This window comes from Camellia sinensis, chromosome 1 (assembly GCF_055761805.1).
Source record: "Camellia sinensis isolate YWXY chromosome 1, ASM5576180v1, whole genome shotgun sequence".
Taxonomy (NCBI): Eukaryota; Viridiplantae; Streptophyta; class Magnoliopsida; order Ericales; family Theaceae; genus Camellia; species Camellia sinensis.
This window is the reverse complement of record NC_138961.1, coordinates 25,046,859-25,072,853: the sequence shown is the minus strand read 5'-3', so window position 1 is coordinate 25,072,853 and position 25,995 is coordinate 25,046,859. Positions and strand designations below refer to the sequence as shown.

General features: G+C 35.8%; 1 protein-coding gene across 1 annotated transcript; it reads right to left on the bottom strand.

The window, feature by feature from the left end:
• Positions 1–1,740: 1,740 nt before the first annotated feature.
• On the bottom strand, positions 1,741–14,283 carry LOC114322591 (uncharacterized). The gene is made up of 8 exons (XM_082874274.1): positions 14,011–14,283; positions 11,588–11,711; positions 4,551–4,673; positions 4,369–4,422; positions 3,757–3,803; positions 3,491–3,604; positions 2,409–2,463; positions 1,741–2,151 (listed from the first exon to the last, which is right to left on the bottom strand). The coding sequence occupies exons 1-8, from the start codon at positions 14,101–14,103 to the stop codon at positions 2,135–2,137; spliced, it is 627 nt and encodes a 208-aa protein (XP_082730400.1). The 5' UTR covers positions 14,104–14,283; the 3' UTR covers positions 1,741–2,134.
• Positions 14,284–25,995: the final 11,712 nt, after the last annotated feature.

Sequence of the window (25,995 nt, the reverse complement as noted above, 5' to 3'; positions counted from 1 at the left end):
TTTTATATGTTTATCTATATGGAGAAATTTTGAAATTCAAATCTTTATCCATAAACCATGAAATTAATTTTCATTTTAATTAATCAAACAAATAGAAAATAGAAGAAAATAGAAAATATGAAAGACAATTAAAGAGGGTTGCTACGTAGGAAAGAGAGAGTTTTAAAATTATGAGAATTTAATAATGAATATTTAGAGACTTTTTCCAATACAACTATTACAAAATGAAGGGCCAAAAAAAAAAGAGAGTAATTTCATTTTTTTAAATCAATTTTTTAACCTTTATCTGTAGGTCATGAAATTAATTTTTATAAGTTATTTATCAATTTTTATAAGTTCATTTTTGGGAAGAAATTTTAAATTATCTATAAGTTGTGAAATTAATTTTTTTAAATTAGTTATTTAATTTTTATCTTTATCTGTAGACCATGAAATTAATTTTTATAAATTATTTATTAATTTTTATATGTTTATCTATATGGAGGAACTTTGAAATTCAAATCTTTATCCATAAACCATGAAATTAATTTTTATTTTAATTAATCAAACAAATAGAAAATGGAGGAAAATAAAAAATATGAAAGACAATTAAAGAGGGTTGTCACGTAGGAAATAGAGAGTTTTAAAATTATGTGAATTTAATAATGAATATTTAGAGACTTTTGCCAATACAACTACATTTGATTGAAATTTTAAATTATCTATAGGTTGTGAAATTAATTTTTTAAATTAGTTATTTAATTTTTTTCTTTATCTGTAGACCATGAAATTAATTTTCATAAATTATTTATCAATTTTTATATGTTTATCTATATGGAGGAATTTTGAAATTCAAATCTTTATCCATAAACCATAAAATTAATTTTCATTTTAATTAATCAAACAAATAGAAAATGGAGGAAAATAGAAAATATGAAAGACAATCAAAAAGGGTTGCCATGTACAAAAGAGAGAGTTTTAAAATTATGAGAATTTAATAATGAATATTTGGAGATTTTTTCCAATACAACTACTACAAAGTGAAGGGCAAAGAAAAGGAGTAATTTCATTTTTTTTAAATCAATTTTTTAACCTTTATCTGTAGGTCATAAAATTAATTTTTATAAGTTATTTATCAATTTTTATAAATTCATTTTTGGGAAGAAATTTTAAATTATCTATAAGTTGTGAAATTAACTTTTTTAAATTAGTTATTTAATTTTTATGTTTATCTGTAGACCATGAAATTAATTTTCATAAATTATTTATTAATTTTTATATGTTTATCTATATGGAGGAATTTTGAAATTCAAATTTTTATCCATAAACCATAAAATTAATTTTCATTTTAATTAATCAAACAAATAAAAAATGGAGGAAAATACAAAACATGAAAAACAATCAAAGAGGATTGCCACGTAAGAAAGAGAAAGTTTTAAAATTATGAGAATTTAATAATGAATATTTGGAGACTTTTGCCAATACAACTACATTTGGTTATATATATAGTATAGATTGATAAGTAGTGTTATACAAAATTTTGTATAAATTTTTTAAAAGATTGTCAATCTTTTTTTCATTTTTGTTTCATGTTTCACAAGTCACATTATTTAACAATATATATAATGTAAATTTAAAATTAATACGCCGTGAACCACACTTTTAACAAAATATGTTTTTGTGTATAATTTTCACAAATTTTTTTTTTTTATAATTTTTTAGTTTCTAGAATTGCTTAAGAAAAGGCATAAGTTATCAAAATACAAAGCAACTCCACCAATTTATTTTTTAAAATTTTCAAAATAAAAACACAAAACAAGAAATAAAAATATTACTAATTTGGGAGGTCAAGGCAGTGCATATCCATCCCATTCAAAATCTTCCCTATGATATACGTCAAATACAACTGTGGTTGCTATACAGTGAGAGAAAAATTCAGCCACCATTAAAATAAAAATAAAATAAAAAAATCTTGGTAGAGTCTAACCAACCATGATAGATTCGACGACTGAACTTGCCAACTCAATTTCTAACAAACTAACTCCACAAAATAATTTCAGCCAAATGAGCAAAGGCAAGAATGCTTCTATTTCTGCAAAACTTCCCGGCAAGCTCACATAGGACAGACCGAAAAAATATTGTCATAAGCATCATTCTAGTATATGCCTTCGTCTGCAGCATCCCAAATATATATATATATATATATATTAGCATTCGTCAATGGGAAGATAGGAAAGTAACTTAATAATCCGCAATATGTCAAATTATCGGGAAAAAAAGTTGGTAATTCTTTTTTCAAACCACATAAAGCACCGCGTATCACGTGTGTGAGAAACGTGGTGTTCTATGTGGTGTATCTGGCATTGTTGGAGAGAGAAGCCATAGATCAATTGCAAGTCGAAAGTTGTGGTGATGATAAAGGTACATACCATCATTGCCATCATCCATGTTGAAGTCATCTTCATCATCATCAAAATCAATATTCTGTAAGATTGTCCAAAAACCAAAAAGTGATTCTCACTAGAAATATACTGAAAAAGTTGCAGATATCAAAATTAGGATAATTAAAAAGAAACAATAGGTAACCAGACTAGAGTGATTCTGAGTTATCTTTCCAAGGTGAAATGAGATTATCGCACAAAGTGAGAATCTCATTCCCAAAACCCTAATGGGAATCTCACATCCCTAGAGCATTCAACAGTACATAAAAAATAATACATAAATAAAAAGATAGGACCCTAGTGTTTAAAATTTTACCATTTTCCCATATAGAGAATTCTTGACCAATCCAAACACTTGACGCATTAACAAAGGAATTTTATACCGAGACTAGCGATGTGATTCCTAGTAATAGAATTCTCATAGCTACTCTCTCTCATGACATCCAAAAATAGCCTTACGAATAAAAAATGGGCCAACAAATTATGGTAAAAAAAAAATCTTAACTCAATAAGCTTGTCCCAATTACTTTGGGTAAAGCTACATGGATCCATTTCCTCCAATTAATTTTATTTGAAGTATATCTTCAATTCAGCTTAAAGTAATTGTGTCATTTCTTATTGCCTCAAACAACAGCAAGAAAAAACACAGTTCCACTATATTTATAGAGAAGCAGAATACAATAACCTCACAATGATACGGCCGCTGTCAAGACAAGAATATATGAGCTAGGGTTTACAACACCAAATTTCCGTAATACCCTTTCTAAATTCTGCTCCAGAATTCATGCTAACGAGCTGACCAAACCGGTCACCTGACGAACTTCCAAAAGACTTAAGCCTCAATGGACTGGTCGACCCGTGAAATGGTGGGTCAACCAAAACCATCAGCCTCCACTGACCCGACCCAAACCAACAATGCGTGCACGTGTATGTGTGTGTGTGTGTGTTTTGGGATGGGGAACAAGTTTTTCTTTCACAGAAACAAGAAGGTTTCAACAGGGCACAACTTGACTAAAACTAGAGTTAAAATCAAGTATATGTATTTAAGAGTCAAAGGTCTCTTTAAGAACCTGATTGTAATCACCATCATCGCTGAATTCTTCGTCCTCCTCTTCAAGTCTTTCATCATCTTCTTCCTCATTTTCATCATCTTTCTTTTCCTTTCCATCTTTTGCATCTTGGCCCTAGTCATTTTGAATAAATGCAGAAATAGCAATCTTTCGAAATGAGCCAAAATCAAGAACCAACCAGAGAAAGTAAAACAAATTTAATACAATTTGCTACCAAAATGATCTTCAAAAAGAGCATAAGGGTAATTGAACTAGATATCATATACCTGATGCTTTTGTTCACGCTTCTCAAAGATATCTAATTTCAGCAGGTCTGTCACACAAGCATCTTAATCAGTTTAATAAAAATAATCAGTGACATCATGTTGTATGACATGATTTGCCAGAATAAAGAGATTACCAGCTCCTTAGATCCAAAAAATAGAATCAGCAAACTTCACCGTATGGAGGAAAGAAAATCCAAGCCATACTATAAGTTTGGAGAGTTTCATGCATTCAAAAGCTTCAATTAAAAATTTATGATAGCACAAAATATCATTAAGATGCCATTGGAAATTATGTCAAACGAAAAGTCATCTAGTCTTGTAACAATAGGCAAGTTTCATAACACATTTCTACGTGTCTTTTCACGTGTAGTAAATTTTATATCTAGTATTTTCTATTTTTATTTGCTCTCACCTACCCACTTAGTTTCTTGTAGGCATGCTATACTAATGCCATTGTCTTCCCGTAAATATTCCTATAATCCAAGGTACTAATCTAAGCCTACAAATCCTGAACATGTTCCTTTACTTAGTGCTTGTCTAATCAGAAAGATAAAAAGCTCAAAACAGATGTAAGCAGAGAAATAAATAGAAGGCATTGTGTTCTTATGGAACCTGATTCTTGATTCCATCGCACTTTCCGTGGGCCATTTAGCTCTGACTTTGAATCTAAATTTTCAGTGCATCACCACAACATTGTCCAAAAGTGTAAGAGATGGAACAGCAACAGAAATTAAATGGAATATATGTTGTTACCAATTTACCACTACTACAATTCATAGGGGCTTACTGCAAACCTTGAGCTAGTTCTGCGGGAACATATTCAACACTACACTTTATGAAGTCTGTAAGTTTATGCTTTTGTTCAGTTCTTCGCTTGCCCCTGTCAGAGAATCTTTCTATGTCTGTGATTTCATCACCTGTGACCACACATTTAGGATGCAAATAAGATCTAAATACTGAAATCAAACAGAATTACACAACTAATACGTCTTAAAATCATCTTAGCAGCAAGGTAGAGCTGATGAAGACAGTATCGCAAGCAGGAAACTCAACACAAGTATTCTTAAACAAATGAAATGCAAAAGAGAGGCATTGACATTTTAATCAAGCAACGGCAACAATAATTGGCTACATGATTTAACAGAAACATTCTCAAATCATTTTCAAAAAATACAGTGAAACTTTAGACAATGTACATATGATATGAAATTAAACTTCACTAAGCAATGTCTGAAAGCTTGAAATCCAAAATCTACTTAATATATTACTGTGTCAAATCAACTCAAACTCAGAGAGGAATCTTGATTTAGAAAGTCAAAATTCTGTATAGATGATTTTTAGCCTTAAAGATTTATGGGTTCAGGTCACGGGACAACCACTTTGTGCACTATGCCAAAAGTTAGGTGTGTACTCAATCTTTCCTCTCCCAAACATACATTAATGTATACTAATTGGGCTTTGTTTTTTAATAAGTAAAGACATATTGAAAGGAATCAAAGGAGATGCCACCCATCCACAAGTATACCTAAGCAAAGTCTAAAAAGCCATATCCCTCAGTACCCAAAATTCTCAATACAATTCAAAAAATCCTCAACCGTCAGATTAGTAGCCTCGTAGACCCAACAATACATTGGGGCTCTATGAGACTCAGGTCATACAAAAAAAGTTCAAAACAAATTGAGTTTTTGTTCAATTACATGTTTTCTCCTTGAGGCAAATCAATTTGGTCAACTAGGACCAAGTCAAATTGAGTTTGTACATTGATTGAAATCATGCATATACCAAATGATATCAATAGACATAGACCCCTATTAAGGAAAAAAACATTAATGTATTTAGAAAATTGAGGGGAGAAAAGAAGACAAGAAAAACTGCTTAAGAAGAAATAATCAATCGCAAGTGATTTCAATGCAAAAAAAGTACAGAAGGAAATTTGTACATGGTCAGCGTTGTGAAAATTTTAGACACAAGAATAACAACTGCCAACCACATAAAAGGTAGAAATGTGAATATTAACTTACTACCTGTCCAGGCAATGGTTTCTTCTAGGTAAGAGGAAGAAGTTGGTAGGCAGTTAGTCAATACCTCCCACACAAATATTAAAAAAAACAGATGGTTTACACATCCTTTTAAGTTTTTAAACTTATGCATCTTTCCTGTAAATGAAGTGAAGAAACTGCTTGCAGCATGGAACGTTATGCAATGTCAAACCTGTAAATTTTCTGAATGAAACTGTATATTAAATTGAATTAATTGAACAAACAATACATCACTTATATAGAACACTAATTCCTAATCCTAAACTAATACATCACTGATATAGAATTCCAATAGATATAGAACATCTAATAGATATAGAACACTAAGTCCTAATCCTAAAAGGAAAAAGGAGAACACTGAATATAGGAATATTCTCACACCCCCGCTCAAACTCAAGCTATTTTAGCAGAAAATACTAAGAGTTTGTCAAGGAAAAACCAAAACCGAGCAGTGGTGAGTCTTGGTGAAGAAGTCAACAAGTTGCAGAGTCGAAGAGACAAAAGGAAGCGAGATAAAACCAGACTGCAGATGCTAACGGACAAAATGTCAATCAATCTCAATGTGTTTTGTCCGTTCATGGAAGACATTGTTATGAGCAATTTGAATAGCACTTTGATTGTCACAATAGAGAGAGGTCGGAGAAGATTGAGGGACGCCCAAGTCAGATAAGAGACCACGAAGCCAAATAATTTCGGCAGTAGCATGAGCCATAGCACGATACTCAGTTTCGGCAGTAGAACGGGCAACAACAGTTTGTTTCTTGCTTTTCCAAGAAATCAGGGAATCGCTAAGAAACATATAGAAACCAGAAATAGATTTATGATCATTAACATCACCAGCCCAATCAGCATCAGCATCAGCATAGGCCACCAAATCTAAGAAAGAAGTAGAAGAGAATAGTAAGCCTTGAAATATAGTACTTTGAAGATAGCGAAGGATCCGAAGCAAAGCAGCCCAATGTGTAGAGCGAGGGGCAGAAACAAACTGACTAACCACATGGACAGCATAGGCAAGACTAGGGCGAGTAACTGTCAGATAGACTAAGCAACTCACAAGCTCGCGATATAACGTAGGATCGTCCAAAGGAACACCATTAGTAATGTTGAGCTTCACATTAAGCTCAATGGGGGTATCAAAAAGCTTAGTGTCAATAAGTCCAGCACGATGGATAACTTCGTTGGCATACTTAGCCTGGGACAAAAAGTAAACCTTGGGTGAAGAAGCCACCTCAATACCAAGAAAATACCACAATGGTCCCAGATCCTTCATTTCGAAGGTGCGGAAGAAATGCTGCCTGACCTCAGAGATAGCAGAAGAGTCAGAGTCAGTGATGATCATATCATCCACATATAGTAAGAGAGCAACAAAATCAGCCGAGGTATATCTCAGAAATAAAGTAGAGTCGGAATTAGAAGGACGAAACTCAAGCTCGGTAACAACCGTCTGAAAGCCATCATACCAAGCACGAGGAGACTGCTTCAGACCATACAGAGCACGCCGAAGACGACAAACCTAGCCAGAGGAATGGTGAATACTAGGGGGAGGACGCATGTAAACCTCCTCAGTAAGATTGCCATTAAGAAAAACATTCTTAATATCTATCTGATAAAAAGGCCAAGAACGAATAGTAGCGACAGAGATCAAAGTACAGACAATAGTCATCTTGGCAACAGGAGCAAACGTCTCCTCATAATCAATACCATACTCTTCAGAGAAACCCTTGGCAACCAGACGAACTTTGTAGCGCTCAAGAGAACCATCAGAATGAGTCTTGACTTTGTAAACCCATTTGCAACTAACTAGATTCTTACTAGCAGGCAAAGGAACCAACTCTCAAGTACTAGTTTTCTGTAGAGCAAACAACTCATCCTCTATAGCATGAACCCAATGAGGATCCTAACAGGCCTCCTTGTAAGACTGAGATTTTTACAAAAGAGTGAATAGTAGACAAAAAGGTACAATAGGAAGTAGAAAAACAAGTATTAGACCAACCCAACCTGTTTGGAGAATGACGTGCTTGAGGAGGATATCGGTGTGCAGCAGGATCAGAGTCATCAAAAGTAAGAGGATCAACAGCAGGGGCAGAGACAATTGGTGGAGGAGGAGCCTTGCAACAAGAATAAACTAACAACGGAGGAGGAGAAGAAGCCAAAGGAGAAGCAGCCAGAGGTGAAGCAGGAGGAGAAGATGGAACAAGCTTAGGAGGAACTGTAGAGATGTACTCATCAGATGGGACCTTAGAAGAAAATAGATCAATATGAACCAAATCCTCTTTGGAAACTGGGGCGGTGAGAGGAGGAAGCTAAAAGTAAGATAGACCTTCGAGAAAGGCAAAATGGCGAGAGATATAAAGGCGACGGGAAACAGGATCATAACAGCGATAACCTTTCTGAGCGAGACTAACCCAAAAAGACACATAGGACAGACCGGGCACTAGTTTGGTCCTATCTTTACGGGGTAAAAGGACAAAACAAGCAGACCCAAACACACAGAGGGAGTAATTAGGAAGTTGAGAAAACAGAGCGTATAAGGAGACCGACCAGAAAGAAGAGGGGTAGGCATACGGTTGAGAAGAAAAGTAGAAATAAGAACTGCCTCACCCCAAAACGAAGCCGGAACGGAGGCAGAGAGAAGAAGAGACCTAGCTGTTTCAAGGAGATGACGATGTTTACGCTCAGCTCGACCATTTTGGGCAGGTGTATTAGTATGAGAAGCTTGGTGAATGGTACCCAATTTGGCCAAATATCCACGAATTCAATTTTAAAGTATTCCCCACCAAAGTCAGACAGCAACAATTTAATAATAGACCCAACTTGTTTAGTGATCATAGACTAGAAAGTACGGTATATCTAGTAGAAGTCAGACTTATAGGTCATAAGATAAACCCACATATAACGGGTGCAATCATCAATAAAAGACATATAGTATGCAGAATCCCCTTTAGTAAGAACAGGAGAGTGTCCTTAGACATTAGAATGCACAAGAGAAAAAGGAGAAATAGAAATAGATGTACTTTTATTAAATAGTAAAGCTGACATTTTAGCAAGTTTACACCCTCGACATTCATCAATTTAACTAAGAGAAACTTTACCCAACAACCCTGATTGAGCTAAAGACCATAAGCGGTCAACAGACAAATGACCGAAGCAAGAATGCCATAAATAAAACTGACTTGACTGAGAATCTAACTGAAACGAGGAAAGTGCAGCTGGAGAGGTGGATAAGGGGAAATGCAAGCTTTCGACCATATAGAGATCTCCAACTCTATGGCCGATCCCAATCTGCTTCTTGGACACCCGATCCTGCACACAACAGATAGAAGAGGAAAAGATAACATCAAAAATAGCATTAAGTTGACTGATAGATAATAAATTGACAGATAATTGACGGACATAAAGAACAGAAGGAATAGTAATAGCAGACATGGCAGAGGGTAAGATAGACCTAATAGACAGAACAAACATACCAGGCCCATTAGCAGCATTAATAGTAATAGGAATGGGTGGGGGAATATAGTTTTGAAGTAAGGAAATGTGAGGAGTCATATTATGAGAGGTACCAGAATCAAAAAGCTAGATAGAAGAGGAGATACCTGAAGCGGACTTAAACAAACCTGAATGAAGAGATGTGAGAGCAGAGGCAGATGAGGATGGCTGGGAGGTAGATAGGAGATGTTGAAGTTGAGCCATCTGGGCAAGCAAGGAAGCCAAGTTAGGATCAGAAGCAAGAGTAGATGCAATATAAGCAGCAGGAGGTCGAAATTATGTCTGAGGTGGCTGAGAAGACTGAGCAGATTGACGTCCCTTCTTGGGATAGTTGTACTTCCAATGGCCCTTCTGATGGCAAAAAGCACACTCATCAGAGGCTAGTGGCCCCTTCTTGGGCTTCGCATGACCCTGAAGCTGATGAGGTGATGGAGCCGACAACAGAGGAGGTTGAGTAGGAGCTAAGAAGACAGATGGAGACAGAGTCTGATTGGGCGTCTTAAGGCGGGTTTCCGCGGAGAGGAGCTCACGAACAATAGAATCCACAGAAAAAAAAGGAGACTAATGAAGGATGCCACCATTGATAGCCTCATACTGAGGGGAGAAAGCCGTGAAGAACTACACTAAACGACCTTACTCCCGAAACTCAATATAAGCGTCCAATATCTTAGACTAGGTGGTTCCATAAGAGCCAACTGATCCCAGAGACCGGTCATCTCAATATAGGAGTCCTGAATAGTTTGATCCCGCTGACGAACACTCTGAATAGCTGTTTCCAACTCATACCGCTTGGCAAAGTTAGACTGCTGATAAACACCTAGTAAATAATCCCACACCTCCTTGGCAGTGCTGTACTTGGAAAACATCATTCAAATACGGTCATCCACAGAATTATGAAACCAGGTCAGAACTTGAGTATTATCACAATCCCAAGTGTCACAGGAAGACAGATACCCTTCTGCCTTCGAGTCCGATGGACAAGGAACAGAACAAAAAACATAACCCTATTTTTTTTTAAACCAAGAAGAAAATTCTTCATAGCACTGGCCTAACAGGCATAATTGCCACCAGTGAGTTTACATTTGATGGCTTAGATTTTAATATCTGACATTGTAATAAAACAAAGTTTGTAATAAAAAGACAAGTATGGGGCTTTAGTGCAATAATCCTGAAATAGGGTTTAAATAGAAATACCCAAGTTGAAGCAGAGAGAGAGAGAGAGAGGGACTGAGACTGAGACTGAGACTGAAGCTGAGAATCTAAAGCCGAAGTAGATAGCTGCGAATTAGACAGAGATCGCGAGAAAGAGAGAGGTCTTCGCAAGACAAACAAGACAAACCAGAGAGGGCTAGGGTTTTGAACCTTCGCGAGTCTGGAGAGAGAAAAGTCACGACTCCGATGGTGACAAACCAATCGAAACCAGAGAGGGCTGATGGTGATGACCCAGACAAACCAGAATGTCACCACTTAGTGCTGATCACGAACCAAAAGAACAAATGAGGGGTCAAGATCGATGACCCTTTGACCAGCGAACCATGATGGTGACAAGCGAAGCAACCAGGGTTTCGAACCTAGCTCTGATACCATGTAAGTTTTCTAAATGAAACTGTATATTAGATTGAATTAATTGAACAAAGAATACATATAGAACACTAATTCCTAATCCTAAACTAATACATCACTGATATAGAATTCCAATAGATATAAAACATCTAATAAATGTAGAACACTAAGTCCTAATCCTAAAAGGAAAAAGGAGAACGCTGAATATAGGCATATTCTTACAAAACCATGAAACACGATAAACGCAAGTGTTACTATTGAGAACATATAATTTTCTTTTGCACTTACCATATATATATATAATAAAATATAAAAAAGAATAAGAAGAAAGCTAAATCCTTCCCCAATATTAGCACTATTTCCTCACATGTGATTTTGTTCTTCTTTTTCTCGTGTTATAAAAAATACCATTATAGGTGCAAGCCAAGGTCTCAAAATTTTCTAATTTTTACAAATGCTCTATGGCCAAGGGCCCATTATTTGCAAATGATGTCATTTATCAGTTATCAACAAACAAATATTCTAAAATAATCCATCACATCATCTTTTAACTATCAAAAGTATGGCCCACATTGAGGTTGTGGGTTCGAAGTTGAGGGCAACCACTTTGTGCAAATAATGCCAAAGGTTAGGTCTATACCCAATCTACCCCTCCCAGACACCCATCCAATGGCGATTAAATTATGGGTAGTTTACTTTTTATAGTCTGATGTGTAAAAAACTTCAAACTATTGAAAGCTTACCCTTTTGGCCTTCATCCTTGAGATAATAAACAGAGGAATTCCAAAATTTTTGCAATCTTGAACTCCGAAGCACTAAGGCCATTTCTTCAGTCACGCTTTTGGCATCAGGCAAGTTTTCAATTTCCTGCAATTACTCAGAAAAATTAATTTGCATAACAACAATAGCAGGCTAAAGACAGGCCACATTGTGTTAATAGAACAATAAAAAGACAAACAAATACATAATATGCCAACATCTATCAGCAAGAATAATGACCATCCTCCAAAGCATATAATGACCACTTTGGTTGGTTAACCAAAACTTATCCTGTAAAGCCACTCAATCAACCTTGTCTGACACCAACAATGCTGTTGTGGTTTGGAGGCCAAACGGAAGGACATGAACCCTGCCCCCTGTTCCATTTTAAAGAAATTTCCCCACTCTTTTCCAACTCAGTGAAAGAGAGAACCCCACTTTTTCATCGATTCACCTATTTCTATCATGCATTAAGAATTTAATTGCAGTACGGCAGTCAAGTTTTTGGGCTTCTTTTTTTGCTCAGTGCAAAACATTTTATTAAAAAAAATAAAACAAAACAAAAAAAGAAGAAGATAAATATAGTAAAAGTTTAACAACAATCCTCCGCTGGTACAAACCTGGAGATTATCTCTAGCAACCAACAAGACTTGTAATTCTATAACAGTCAGCTACATCAAAACCCTAATGAGACAGCCTATATAAAAGCATGTTGAAAAATACTAAAATCAAATGCAATTATCAGATGTTTCCATTGAGCACCAACATTCTAGTTTAGACAAATTTCACAAGTGGCAGGGGTATCATTAACAGATTTATGGTCAGATTTTTTGCAATATTTTTTAAGGAAAAGAGCAAGGCCAGAGAAAACTGTAGATTGAAGCAATAAAAACGAATATTATAAAAGTAAAAGAAAACAAAATGGTCAAGTTCACATTGAGTTTCCAAATTCTTTTTAATTCTGATAATACACATAAAATAGTTAGGTTTCAAAAATTCAAGGTGGTATTGTTAAAGCTAGGTTTCAAAAAAAACAAAAGAAAACAAAATAGTTAGGTTTTAAAAAGTAAAAAAAAACAAAATGGTCAAGTTCACATTGAGTTTCCAAATTCTTTTTAATTCTGATAATACACATAAGGGCATCTCCAGCCTTTACCTTTGCCCATATCAAATTTAAATTTGAGTTAAAAAACCTCCCAAAACCCTCTCCACTCCTTTACTCAAACTCATATCAAATTGAGTTTTACCCATTTTTTTACTCAAATAAAGGGAGACTAAAATTTTTACTCAAATTTTTTAAGACTATTTTATTTTGTGGCTTTCAAATTTACCACTCTGCCATTAGTGAAGTTTTTGCTCAAATTTAGCTTAAATATGAGTTTGTCCACTTGTAGTGCTTCGTATCAAATAAAGCTTTTAAAATTTGAGTAAAGGCCATCTCCAACCTATACTTGTACTTTTACTCAAATTGAGTAGAAGTTTGAGTAAAAAACTTCAACTAATATGAAGCACTCCACCGAATAAACTCAAATTTGAGTAAAATTGCCAAGTGTTAAGTTTTGAGTGGATGCTAGGGGTTGGAGTAAAGGTTAATTTGAAAATTTTGGTAAAATCACCTGTGTCCATTTTTGATTGGATAGAAATTTGAGTAAAGGAAATGAGTCCCCCTTGATTTGAGTCCAAATTTGAGTAAAACTCAATTTGGTATAGGTTTGGGTAAAGAAGTGGAAGGGATTTTATTTTAGTAACTTTTTACTCAAGTTTAAGTTGAGTCAAGATTTGAGTAAGGGTTGCAAATGCCCTTGACTCAAACTTATATCAAATTTTAAATTTTGGGTAAAAATCACTCAAAACACGATCCACTCTCTGACCCAAACTTATACCAAATTGAGTTTTATTTGAATTTTTACCCAAATCAAGAGAAACTCAAATGTTTACTTAAAATTTTCAAAACTATTTTGTGACTCTCAAATTTATCACTCTTCCATAAGTGAAACTTTAAATGAAATTTATTTTTGTCTATTGGAGTGGTTCGTATAAAAAAAGCTTTCACTCAAATTTTGTACTGTAGAATCATAATCATAATTCCATGTGGGTGATAAACAAGCTGAGGGCATCTCCAATTCTTGACTAAACTTATATCAAATTTAAATTTGGGTAAAAAAAAGAAACTCAAAAACCTCTCCACCCCATGATTCAAACATATATGAAATTGAGTTTTACCTTTTCTAGATCATTTTGTAGATTCCAAATTTACAACTCTGCCAATTGCTTTAGCTTTTTTACTCAAATTCATGCTTAAGGTTCATAGGAGTGATTCATATAAAATAATAAAGTTTTTACTTGAATTTGTAATCAAAATTAGTGAGGTTGGAGATGACAACAATGAGAGGGAGCCTTAAATTACCGGAAAGAGAAGGAATGGCTCTTGCTTAGCATATCCAAAGCTGCCGCCACCGCCACGGCCGTATCCTCCACGGCCACGTCCTCTAAAAGCCATCTGCAAACTGACCTCTACACACACAAAAAACACGGGCACCACCGGCGGTGGTGTTTTACCAAGAGACCAATGTCTGGGGGGTTTGGTTTGATGGGTTGAGAAGGGTTTTTGGTTTTGGAAAAAAAAAAAAAAAAATTCTTAACAAAATAAGTGAGAGTTTAGTTTTGTCAATTTTGATTTAAATTTTTTTACTATTTGTTTTTAACGTAAATTATTCATCTATTTTTATTAAATAAAATCTACATAAAAATAATATTTTAATCATTAAATTTAAATATATATAAAATGTTTAAAAGATTATTTTTTTATTGAGTTTAATAATTAAAATACTAATTTTTCTTTTAATTTTATTTAATGAAAATAAGTAAATTATTTATATTAAAAACAAATAAAAAAAATTAGAATTTTAATTAATGAAGTTAAAATTTAAAATTTATTTCATTACAAGCATCACACTTTGATTTTATTTATTTTTTTTGGTTATAATTTTTCCTTTTATTCTTTTAGGTCATGTTTGATTCACAAGATTAATAGTGAAGTATTAATAATTCTATTAAATTAATGTGGTATTCACTATCCAATTGGATTAATATCCATTGGATTAATAATCTCACCCTTATCTCATTACTAATAATCCTACAAATTTGTTGGATTAATTATCCATTGGATTAATAATCCTAAACCAAAATGTTAAAACAAGCATAGAATAATTAGGCCCACCAAAATGTTAAAACAAGCATAGAATAATTGGACCCACGAATTAATAATCCTAATCTCATGCTCTAATCCACCCAATCAAATATGACCTTAAATTATAGGCACACGGGGATTGAGACGAAGAGCGGAGACAACACCTTCGAACAGACATACGATCCCAACCCACTATTGATTGTGTAGCATGACTCATTGAAATAGGTTGAAGTATCACTTTGGTTTGGTAAGATTATTTATTTAATTTAAAAAAAATCAGAAATAAATTTTTTATTAGAAGAAAATTAAATTTATTTGGTGTATAAAATTATTTTTAAAAATAAAAATAAATAAATATATTTGGTAAATTGCAAGAAGCGATAATCAGTAATAGAGAGTAAAAGAATGGAGTGATTGGTTGGAGATGGCCACAATAATTGGATGTTGAAGTGTCACGGAGAAGGCCGCCAAAGGATTGTTGGACGGGTTAAATTTTGACATAAAGATGACACATGGGAATAAAGGAAATAAATGAAATTTTGAATAAATTATAAAGAGTATAGATATAATTTACTTATTTTCTAGTTGAGGTCACACGTGACATTTTTTTTTTTTTTTTTTTTTGTTTAAAATGCTAACAGCGGCTGATAAAAACATCATATCAATATATAATTAGAATTGTTTATTTCTATCTCCCCAAAATAAGCCTTAAATTAATAATTGTAACTCTAAGGATCAAGGTGAAATTCACAAAAACCAAAGAGATTAATGGTGTAGTGTATATATTATTCTATATAATTTATCTTATATTATTTTATTTGTTTAATAAAAATATATATTTGAGAAGAAAAAAACATTGTTAGAATTTTAATATAACGGAATTAAAAGAATGAAAGTTTTAACTACTCTCCTATATAATAATAAAATTATAAGAATTTTTAATTAAAATATAATTTTGACATCATAAAAATTTAATAATTTATTAATAAAATATATCATTTGTTATTCGGTTAAAAATTTGAAATGGTATAATGTAATTTTTCAAATCACAAGAGATAATTTGTATTTTAAACAAAACTCGGAGAGTATATTTATAATTTATCCTACTTTTTATTAAAATATTTGTTGGATGAACTTTAGATTTTGACATCATTTTAGAGTTGGATTTTAGATCAAGTTTTTAGACTTGATGTCCGGCCAAGTTAAAAGTTAAACTTAAGTGCAAGATTTTTTTATTTTTTCTTACCTTAACCAGCCAAATTTCGGGTAATTATTCAGTAATCTTGGTGTGTTTGATTAGGGGATAAGAGGGGGGGGATTATTCATTATTGTGATTGTAATCCGAAAGAGGCTCTTTATCCAGCGTTTGTTTTTTTTTAGTCTGCCGGACTCCTTATCCCTCATATGAGGGACTATTGTATCCTGGTGGGGGTATGAGATAATTTTCGGAGGACTATCCACTGTTGAGATTAAGTGATAAAATGACCATTTTGACCCTCTACTATTTAATTATGTATTACATTTAGTAAAATTCAATAAAATTTAAATGTCTCAATTTAAAAATAAAATATTTTTTTTAACTTTTTATTGATGTTTTATTTATTTAATATTTTAAAATAATTTTTTATAGATATTTTATTGATGTTTTATTTTAAAATTTTGTTTATAATTTATTTAATTTCATTATTTAAATTTTAATAGATGTTTTATTTAATTTCATTATTTAATTATTATTATTTTTAAAAATAAATTTATTTAAAATTTTAATTAAAAAAATAACATATATTTTTATTGATATTTTATTTATTTAATTTTAAAAAATAAATTTATTTGATTGTGTAAAAAATAAAATAAAATAAAATTTTATTTAATCTAGCTAAAAATAATTAAAATATTAAAGATGTGTTTAATATTGCTATTACTTAGTAAACAGTTGAAAATTGGTAAAATAGTCCTTTATTCATTTATCCTATCCAGTCCATCCAACCAAATGTTGGATTCACTAAAAATAGTCATTTCCAGACATCTAATCCCATGAAAAAACAAACACAGGATACATATCCAATTCAACCAAATAGTCCGAGGAATTCATAATCCCAGGATTCAAGTCCGATGGATTCTTTGATTGGACGGACTGCATAAGGGGAGATTAGAATCCATCGGACTTGAGTCCTAGGACTGTGAATCCCCCGGACTATTTGGTTGGATTGGATATGTATTTTGTGTTTGTTTTTTCATGGGATTAGATGTCTGGAAATGACTATTTTTAGTGAATCCAACGTTTGGTTGGACGGACTGGATAGGATAAATGAATAAATGACTATTTTACCTTTTTTTCAATTGTTTACTAAGTAATAACAATATTAAACACATCTTTAATATTTTAATTATTTTTAGCTAGATTAAATAACAATTTATTTTATTTTATTTTATTTTTTACACAATCAAATAAATTTATTTTTTAAAATTAAATAAATAAAATATCAATAAAAATATATGTTTTTTTTTAATTAAAATTTTAAATAATTTTTTTTAAAATAATAATAATTAAACAATGAAATTAAATAAAACATCTATTAAATTTAAATAATGCAATTAAATAAAATATAAAAGAAATTTTAAAATAAAACATCAATAAAATATCAATAAAAAATTATTTTAAAAAAAATTAAATAAACAAAACATCAATAAAAATTTAAATAAAATTATTTTATTTTTAAATTGAGACATTTAAGTTTTATTAAATTTTATTAAATATAATACATAATTAAAGAATAGATGGTCAAAATGGTCATTTTACCACCTAATCCCAACAGTGAATAGTCTCCCAAAAATTGTCCCATACCCCCCCTAGGATACAATAGTCCGCCATATGGGAGATAAGAAGTCTGGCCGGACTCCATGTCCGACGGACTAAAAAAAAAACAAACGGCGGATTGAATGCTTCCTCCGGATTACAATTCACACAGTAAATAGTCTCCCATCTTTTCCCCCCAATCAAACACACATAAGAGGGGGGACTATTTACTGTGCGGATTGTAATCCGGAGAAAGCATCCAATCCGCCATTTGTTTTTTTTTTAGTCCGCCGGACATGGAGTCCGGCCGGACTCCATGTCCCCCATATGAGGGACTATCGTATCCTAGGGGGGGTATGGGACAATTTTTTGGAGACTATTCACTGTTGGGATTAGGTAGTAAAATGACCATTTTGACCATCTCCTATTTAATTATGTATAAAATTTAAATGTCTCAATTTAAAAATAAAATAATTTCATTTAACTTTTTATTGATGTTTTATTTATTTAATTTTTTTAAAATAATTTTTTATAGACATTTTATTGATGTTTTATTTTAAAATTTTGTTTATATTTTATTTTATTTTATTTCATTATTTAAATTTAATAGATGTTTTATTTAATTTCATTGTTTAATTATTATTATTTTTAAAAACAAATTTATTTAAAATTTTAATTAAAAAAATAATATATCTTTTTATTGATATTTTATTTATTTAATTTAAAAAAAATAAATTTATTTGATTGTGTAAAAAGTAAAATAATTAAAATATTAAAGATGTGTTTAATATTGTTATTACTTAGTAAACAATTGGAAAAGGGTAAAATAGTCTTTTGTTCATTTATGCTATCTAGTCCGTCCAACCAAATGTTGGATTCACTAAAAATAGTCATTTTCAGACATCTAATCCCATGAAAAAACAAATACATATCCAATCCAACCAAATAGTCCGAGAGATTCACAGTCCCAGGACTCAAGTCCGATGAATTCTAATCTCTCCTTATCCAGTCCGTCCAATCAAACACACCCTTAGAGTATAAATACGTGGAATTTCATAACATTGTGATTAGTGGATAAGGTGAATATGTGGAGTATTATGTTAGGTGATTGAAAACATAAGGAGACATATTAAATAATAATTAGTTAAGGAGTATGGGCACGTAATATTCCGAAAACATTGAATAATTTCCCCCCAACTTGACCCAATTGATGCCCAACTCTATCTCAATTATTTTAAAAAAATTAATTTAAAAAATGAGTTTCCTGTTTTAAAAACCACTTTTTTCAATTAATTTCTTCAACAATACTTTATATTTATATTCCTGTTATATATATATATATATATTACTTTTAACATTTAAAATGCGTGACCAACATGCTAACTATTGCATAAAAATATGCATTATAAATATTTGCAAAAGTTATAATTACACTAGTGAGTTACTATTGTGGGGATGTATTTTCTGAATACCAACACGTGGTAAGGTGACGCCGACGTGTCAGTCGAGGTGCCATGTGTCCAGGTTGTGACGCCGAGGTTATCTCGGCTTTGCCGAGGTTATCTCCGAAGATATCGGAATCCGAGATAAATTGATAAAAGATAAGGGGCAAGAGTCCTAGAGTAAAGAGAAGACTTAGCCAAGATATGGATAAAGCTCTCAGGGAATTTATCTTTGTCTCCTAAAGAGTCAAAAGTAAGTACTAAACAGGAGTCCATAGAAGTTAGGCTTCTAGTGGGACTAGGTTTATGTTGTCTATAAAAAAGAGGCACCCCCGTGGGTTTAAGGTACGCAGTTTTATGCTTTGAATAGTAAGTTTAGCACTTGATTATCTTTGAAAGATATACTGACTTGATCGTCGGAGTGCCCCGGGTGGAAGAGCCACCGCCGGAGCCTTTTCTTTCTGTTACAGGTGAGCTGAAGCCATCTATTCTGCTGGTGCTCTCCAACTAATTATTAGGCGGGCAGTGTGGTCAGAAAATCACCCACACAATTTGGCGCCGTCTGTGGGAATCTTAGAAGAATAGTTGACCAGTAACGGACAGAAGGAAAACATTGGGGGCGACACTCCTGCTGGGAGTGGCAGACCAATTGACCTTGACGTTGAAGGAGACAACCGCAATGCAGAAACTCATAACCAAGGCCACGGTGAAAAAGACGTCGGCTAGGAGGGCGATACTTCGAAGAGGACAGACCAAGGCAAGTACTATCACGAAGACAACCTTCAGGTATGGAGGGATAGGTGCCTACGGAGGGATGAGGAAGTAAAAGAATTGGCGAACAAGTTGGCAGACCTACAGTCGGTCGTCAACTTCATGATGCAAAACAATGTAATGCAGCCACCATACCCGCTGCAGGATACGCCGATGCCCGCAACTAATACACAGAAGAGGGGGAGAAGAGCAATCCCCGAAGTCCCTCAGCACACCAGGAGTGGAAGGCACTCTCACCGACCTTCCAGGGAAGTCGGACAAGAGGAGCCAAGACGAGAGGAGTCCCGAAGGACGTATCAGACGAAGGACCCAGAGCCCAAAGAACATCGGCATGTTCAAGGGTAGGCGCTCTGCTTTGACACAACACATGGAGAGAGATCAAAACGAGCCCACCACGAGGCTGAAAGTAATGTGCCAAAAAGATTGAAGTCCAAAGATAGCCGAGCTCCAGGGAGGAGTAAAGAAGACTTAAGAGATTACCTCAAGAGGAAACAATAGAATGCTGAAGCCGAGGTAACATTCCCGGTTAAGCCGAAGACACCATTCTCGGTGGAACTGGACAAATTTGAAGCACCAAAAAGATTCGGTATGCCGAGGTTCCAAATATATGATGGTAAGTCAGATCCCAACTTTCACGTTGCACTATACCTGAATTCAATGGCGTTGTATAGTGGGAACGAGCCGTTGCTCTGCAAAGTATTCCCCTCATCCTTCGGGGAAATTGCATCAGATTGGTTTCATAAACTACCGAAGGGAAGTGTAAAGACTTGGGAAGGCCTGGCCGAGATGTTTGTGGCCAGGTTTGTGACAAATAAACTTCAACCCTTGAGGGTCGACGCACTGATGGCTTTAAAGATCGCCAAGGATGAAGGCCTTAGGGCCTACGCAAAAAGGTACTACGAGGTGTTCAATCGAATACCGGATTGCAACCAAGAGGTAGCGGTCGTGTCCTTCAAGAACAGCCTGAAAGATGACTGCCCACTACGGAAATCTTTGGCAAAGACATTGCCAAAAAGCATGGAAGAACTCATGGCAAGAATCGAGAAGTACGCCAGAGCCGAGGAGGATACATCGGGAAATAAAGAAATAAAGCAGGAGAAAGGAAACGGCTCGCCGAAACGAAGCCAAGGTAACAACGGACCGACCAAGCAAGAAACGGACTTGAAAGCAAAACAGGCAGTAACGACTATATTCCGAGTCCTGATCCACAAAGTCTTGGATCAAATACGAAACCAACCCTATTTTAGAGGACCGACAAGAACACCAGGGGAATTCATGGGAAGAAACGTCGGTAGGCGTTGTGCTTACCACAATGAAGAAGGGCACCCAATTTAGGGCTGCAGAGCCCTAAAAGCACACTTAGAAGACTTGGTAAGGCAAGGACATCTAAGGGACCTTGTTGATGAGGCCAGGACTAGAGAAGAACAGGCAAGATTGCCTCAAGCACCAGCAGCTCTGCCTCCCCCAGCACAGCAACCACCCGCAGGAGGACCACAGGTGGTTAACGTAATTCACTCAAAAGTGAACGAAAACGACATACGAGGGGAAACCCAGAAGGTAAAACACCTGCAGCACGTGAACCAGGTTGGACATAAACGACCTCGGCCTGAAGAGTGCCACGGACCGACGATAGCATTTACTGAAGCCGACCTAGAGATGGTCCAGCATCCCCATAATGATGCCTTGGTAGTATCCCTCCAGGTTGGGGAGTGCCAAGTAAAACACATCCTGATTGATCAAGGCAGCTCTTGCGACATCATGTACGTTAGATGTTACAAAGAGCTGGGCCTTCATCCTGATGATTTGGAGCAATCAAATGGCCCGATGGTCGGCTTTAATGGAACGCCAACGTGGCCACTGGGCGCAGCAAACTTGGAAGTACAAGCTGGCACTAAGAAGATCAGGACAGAATTCATGGTGATTTACACACCTTTGCTATACAACATCATCTTGGGAAGACCATGGTTGCATGCAATGGGGGCAGTTCCCTCAACATTACATCAACTACTGCGGTTCCCAACAGAGCATGGGATTGAAGAAGTCAGAGGAGATCAACTGCAGGCAAAGAATTGCTCCATGGCAGCAATGAAATCCACCTGCAACATTCGAGAACCAGAAAAGGCAGAAATTGAAAATAAGGACGTGAAAGTCTTGGAAGATGTCGGCAAAGAACCAGCCGAGAAGAGCAAAGAGGCGCTGAAGAAAATCCTCGTTCAGGATGGGGATGAAGAACGCTTCTTTCTTTTCGGCTCGGGCTTAGCCGAAGAGGAAGAAAAAGAGTTGAAGACTTTTCTAAGAGCCAACATTGAGGTGTTCGCCTGGACACCTTACGAAATGTCTGGCATTGACCCCAAGGTCACTTGCCACAGACTGAATGTCGACAGGTCGGCAAAACATGTGATTCAGCGAGCCAGAAGACCGACATTGATGCACATCAAAGCAGTAGAAGAAGAAGTGGACAGACTTCTGGAGGCCAGGGCCATCCGAGAAGTTCATTACCCGACATGGCTATCTAACACAGTAGTGGTAAAAAAGAAGAACGGTAAATGACGGGTCTGCGTAGATTTTACAAGCCTGAATAAAGCTTATCCCAAAGACTGCTTTCCTCTACCCAAGATTGACCAGTTGGTAGACGCCACATCTGGACATGGAAGGATGAGTTTCCTGGACGCTTACAGAGGATACCACCAGATAGCCATGTACCCCCCCAGACGAAGAGAAGACAGCGTTTATCACCCCGAAAGAACTGTACTGTTACAAGGTAATGCCTTTTGGGTTGAAAAACGCAGGAGCGACTTACCAAAGGTTGGTAACCAAGATGTTCAAAAATCTGATTGGCCAAACAGTGGAAGTCTACATTGACGACATGGTCGTGAAGACCAAGGAACCAAGGGATCATCTTGTCGACCTAAAAGAGGTCTTTGAGATTCTCAAAGCATACCGGCTTCGACTCAACGCATCGAAGTGCGCATTTAGAGTTGGATCAGGTAAATTTTTGGGGTACTTGGTAACAAGAAAGGGCATTGAGGCCAGCCCAGATCAAATCAAGGCCATCCTTGAGCTAAAAAGCCCGACGTCGGCAAACAGGTTCAGATACTTACTGGAAGGGCCACAGCCCTAAACAGGTTCATAAGTCGAAGCTCAGACAAATGTAAACCTTTCTTCAACCTGGTAAAGAAGGCCACAGACTTCCTATGGACAGAGGAATGTGAGGCCGCCTTGGCCGACCTAAAGAAATATCTGACGACGGCTCCAGTCCTCTCAACACCTGAACCTGGAGAAGAACTGTTTTTGTACTTAGCCGTTTCAGAGCATGCAATAAGTGCGGTGTTAATTTGTGAAGAAAAAAGGGAGCAAAAGGCTATTTACTATGTAAGCAGAACCTTAGCCGATGCAGAAACAAGGTATCTACCCTTGGAGAAATTAGCGCTAGCTTTAGTAATGGCTTCAAAGAAGCTGAACCATTACTTTCAAGCGCCCAAGATTATAGTGCTAACAGAACACCCATTGAAGTCCTTGTTACAACAAGGAGGCTTAACTGGAAGAATAGCAAAATGGGCAGTGGCCTTGGGCTAGTACGACCTGGAGTTCAGGCCGAGAACAGCAATTAAGGGCCAAGTTTTGGCCGATTTCGTGGCCGAATTTACGCCGGAATCCATCGAACATCAAGCTCCGTTGAGCCAAGATGAACGATGTCCAAGCAAACAAGGAGAACCCCAGCCAAAGACAAAAGAACAAGGTAAAGAAAAACTAAGACCCTGCAGCATTTACATCGGCGACTCCTTTCGCCTGTTTGTCGATGGGAGTTCAAACCGGTAAGGAGTAGGGGCAGGAGTAGTGTTAATATCTCCTGACGGGGAGATATTGGAACAGTCTATTCGATTGGGATTCAAGGCCTCAAACAATGAGGCAGAATACGAAGCACTGATTGCAGGACTGAAGCTAGCAGTAACAGCAGAAGCAGATGAGGTAATAATTTTTTGTGATTCACAACTTATAGTAAATCAAACAACAGGAGAGTTTGCAACCCGAGATGAGAGGATGTCGGCATACGCAAAAGAGGTCAACAGATTGGCAGCCTTGTTTCGCAACTACCGACTTCTTCAAGTCAGCCGAGATGATAACAACCACGACGACACGTTGGCCAACTTGGCAAGCTCAATGCAAACTGGAAAAACAAGAACAATAATGATTTATTATTTGTCAAGCCCAAGCATAGAACAGCCGATCACAGAGCAAGAAGCAATGTGTGTGGACTTGGGTTCAAGCTGGATGGATACAATTGTTACATTCCTGAAAGATAGAAAGCTGCCAGAAAACCACAAGGAAGCATACAAGATCAGATTGAAGTTCGCAAGATTCAGTCTGACAGCGGACAGACATTTCTATAGAAGATCCTTCATAGGACCTCTTTTAAGGTGCGTACACCCTTCGCAGGTTGAAGACTTTCTATACGAAATTCATGAAGGAATTTGTGGAAGCCATGCTGGGGGCAGATCACTAGCTCACATGGCCATTACCTAGGGGTATTGGTGGCCCTACGTGCAAAAAGATGCAGAAGTCTACGTGAAGAAGTGTGAACAATGCCAAAGGTTCGCACCTTTAATACACCAGCCAGCTGCCGACCTAAACCCTGTATCCAGTCCATGGCCATTTGCCCAATGGGACATGGATCTCATTGGACAGTTGCCCCAAGCAACTGGGCAAATGAAGTATTTGTTGGTAGTAACAGATTACTTCACAAAGTGGATAGAAGCAGAACCTCTTGCCAAAATCCGAGATGTGGACGTCAAGAATTTCATATGGAGAAACATCATCACCAGATCTGTCATCCCAAGGGCAATAGTTGCCGACAACGGAACGCAGTTCGACAGCAAACTCATCAAGAACTTCTGTGCGAAATTCAAGATAAAAAATTACTTTTCAACACCAAGTTTTCCCCAAAGCAATGGGCAAGCAGAAACATCCAACAAAGTACTTTTGGATGGGATAAAAAAGAGGCTGTAGGCAGCAAAAGGAAGGTGGGTAGACGAATTGCCCAATGTACTCTGGACATATCAGACTACGCCGAGAAGATCAACAGGGGAAACCTCCTTTGCCATGGCTTATGGCACAGAAGCAGTCATCCCACTAGAGATCGGTATCCCAGGGATTAGAACCGAATGAGTAGAATGGTACAAATGATATACTTCTAGCTCGAGATTTGGATCTCTTAGAAGAAAGAAGGGAGAAAGCTGCAATTCAGCTCGCAACATATCAGCAGCAACTTGCTAGAACTTACAATAAGAAGGTTAATCCAAGGGATTTTCAGGTCGGTGACCTAGTCCTAAGAAAAGTTGTTGGCAACAAGAAGGATCCACGAGAGGGCAAGCTTGGCCCAAACTGGGAAGGGCCCTACAGAATTACTTCGGTATTGGGCAATGAAGTATACCGGTGTAACAACCCTCGTTACTGTTTACCGAATAACCGCCGATTACCGTTAAACTGGACTGATTATAACTGATGATTGAACTGATTCAAAGTACTGAATCGATTGACTGAAATTGAAACTGAATTAGCCAAGTATATCTATTGTGTTACATATTCTATCTGTTTGATTGATTAATTATCTGTTCATGTCTTTGTGTTTAAACCGCTAATTGAAGGCCTTATCGACGGCCGAATTAGAAACCGACTGGTGTCCTATGATCGTCATAATTAATGTGATTTTATGGTATAATTATTTGAAAACTGATTAGGTATGATTAAATTAGATTAAATATTGATAAAATACAGAGTTGGCCTTAATTACAACCTTGCCCTTGAGTGGGCCACTACCTATACACTTTTGAGTTCATTACACTTGAGCCAAAAACGTTTACCTCAGCCTTCTTCCTTGCCTTGCCGACTAGAGAGAGACTAGAGGAGAGAATTGAGTTCATTTTGTTGAATTGGCTTGAATTGCTTGGTGTATTGCTTGCTAATTGAAGTGTGGATTGCTAAATTGAACCCCTAGACTTGCATTCAAGGAACTTAGGTATGAATTTCACCTTCTCATTCTTGTGTTTGAACTAATTCTTGCATGGTCCATGTTAAATTGTAGAGCTAAGTCATGTTTTAGTTCATACATGTGGATATAGAGCATAATTCATGTTTGCATGTGTTCTTGGTTGAATTTGGAGTTGAGTTCATGGCAAAATGGTGCATGCATGT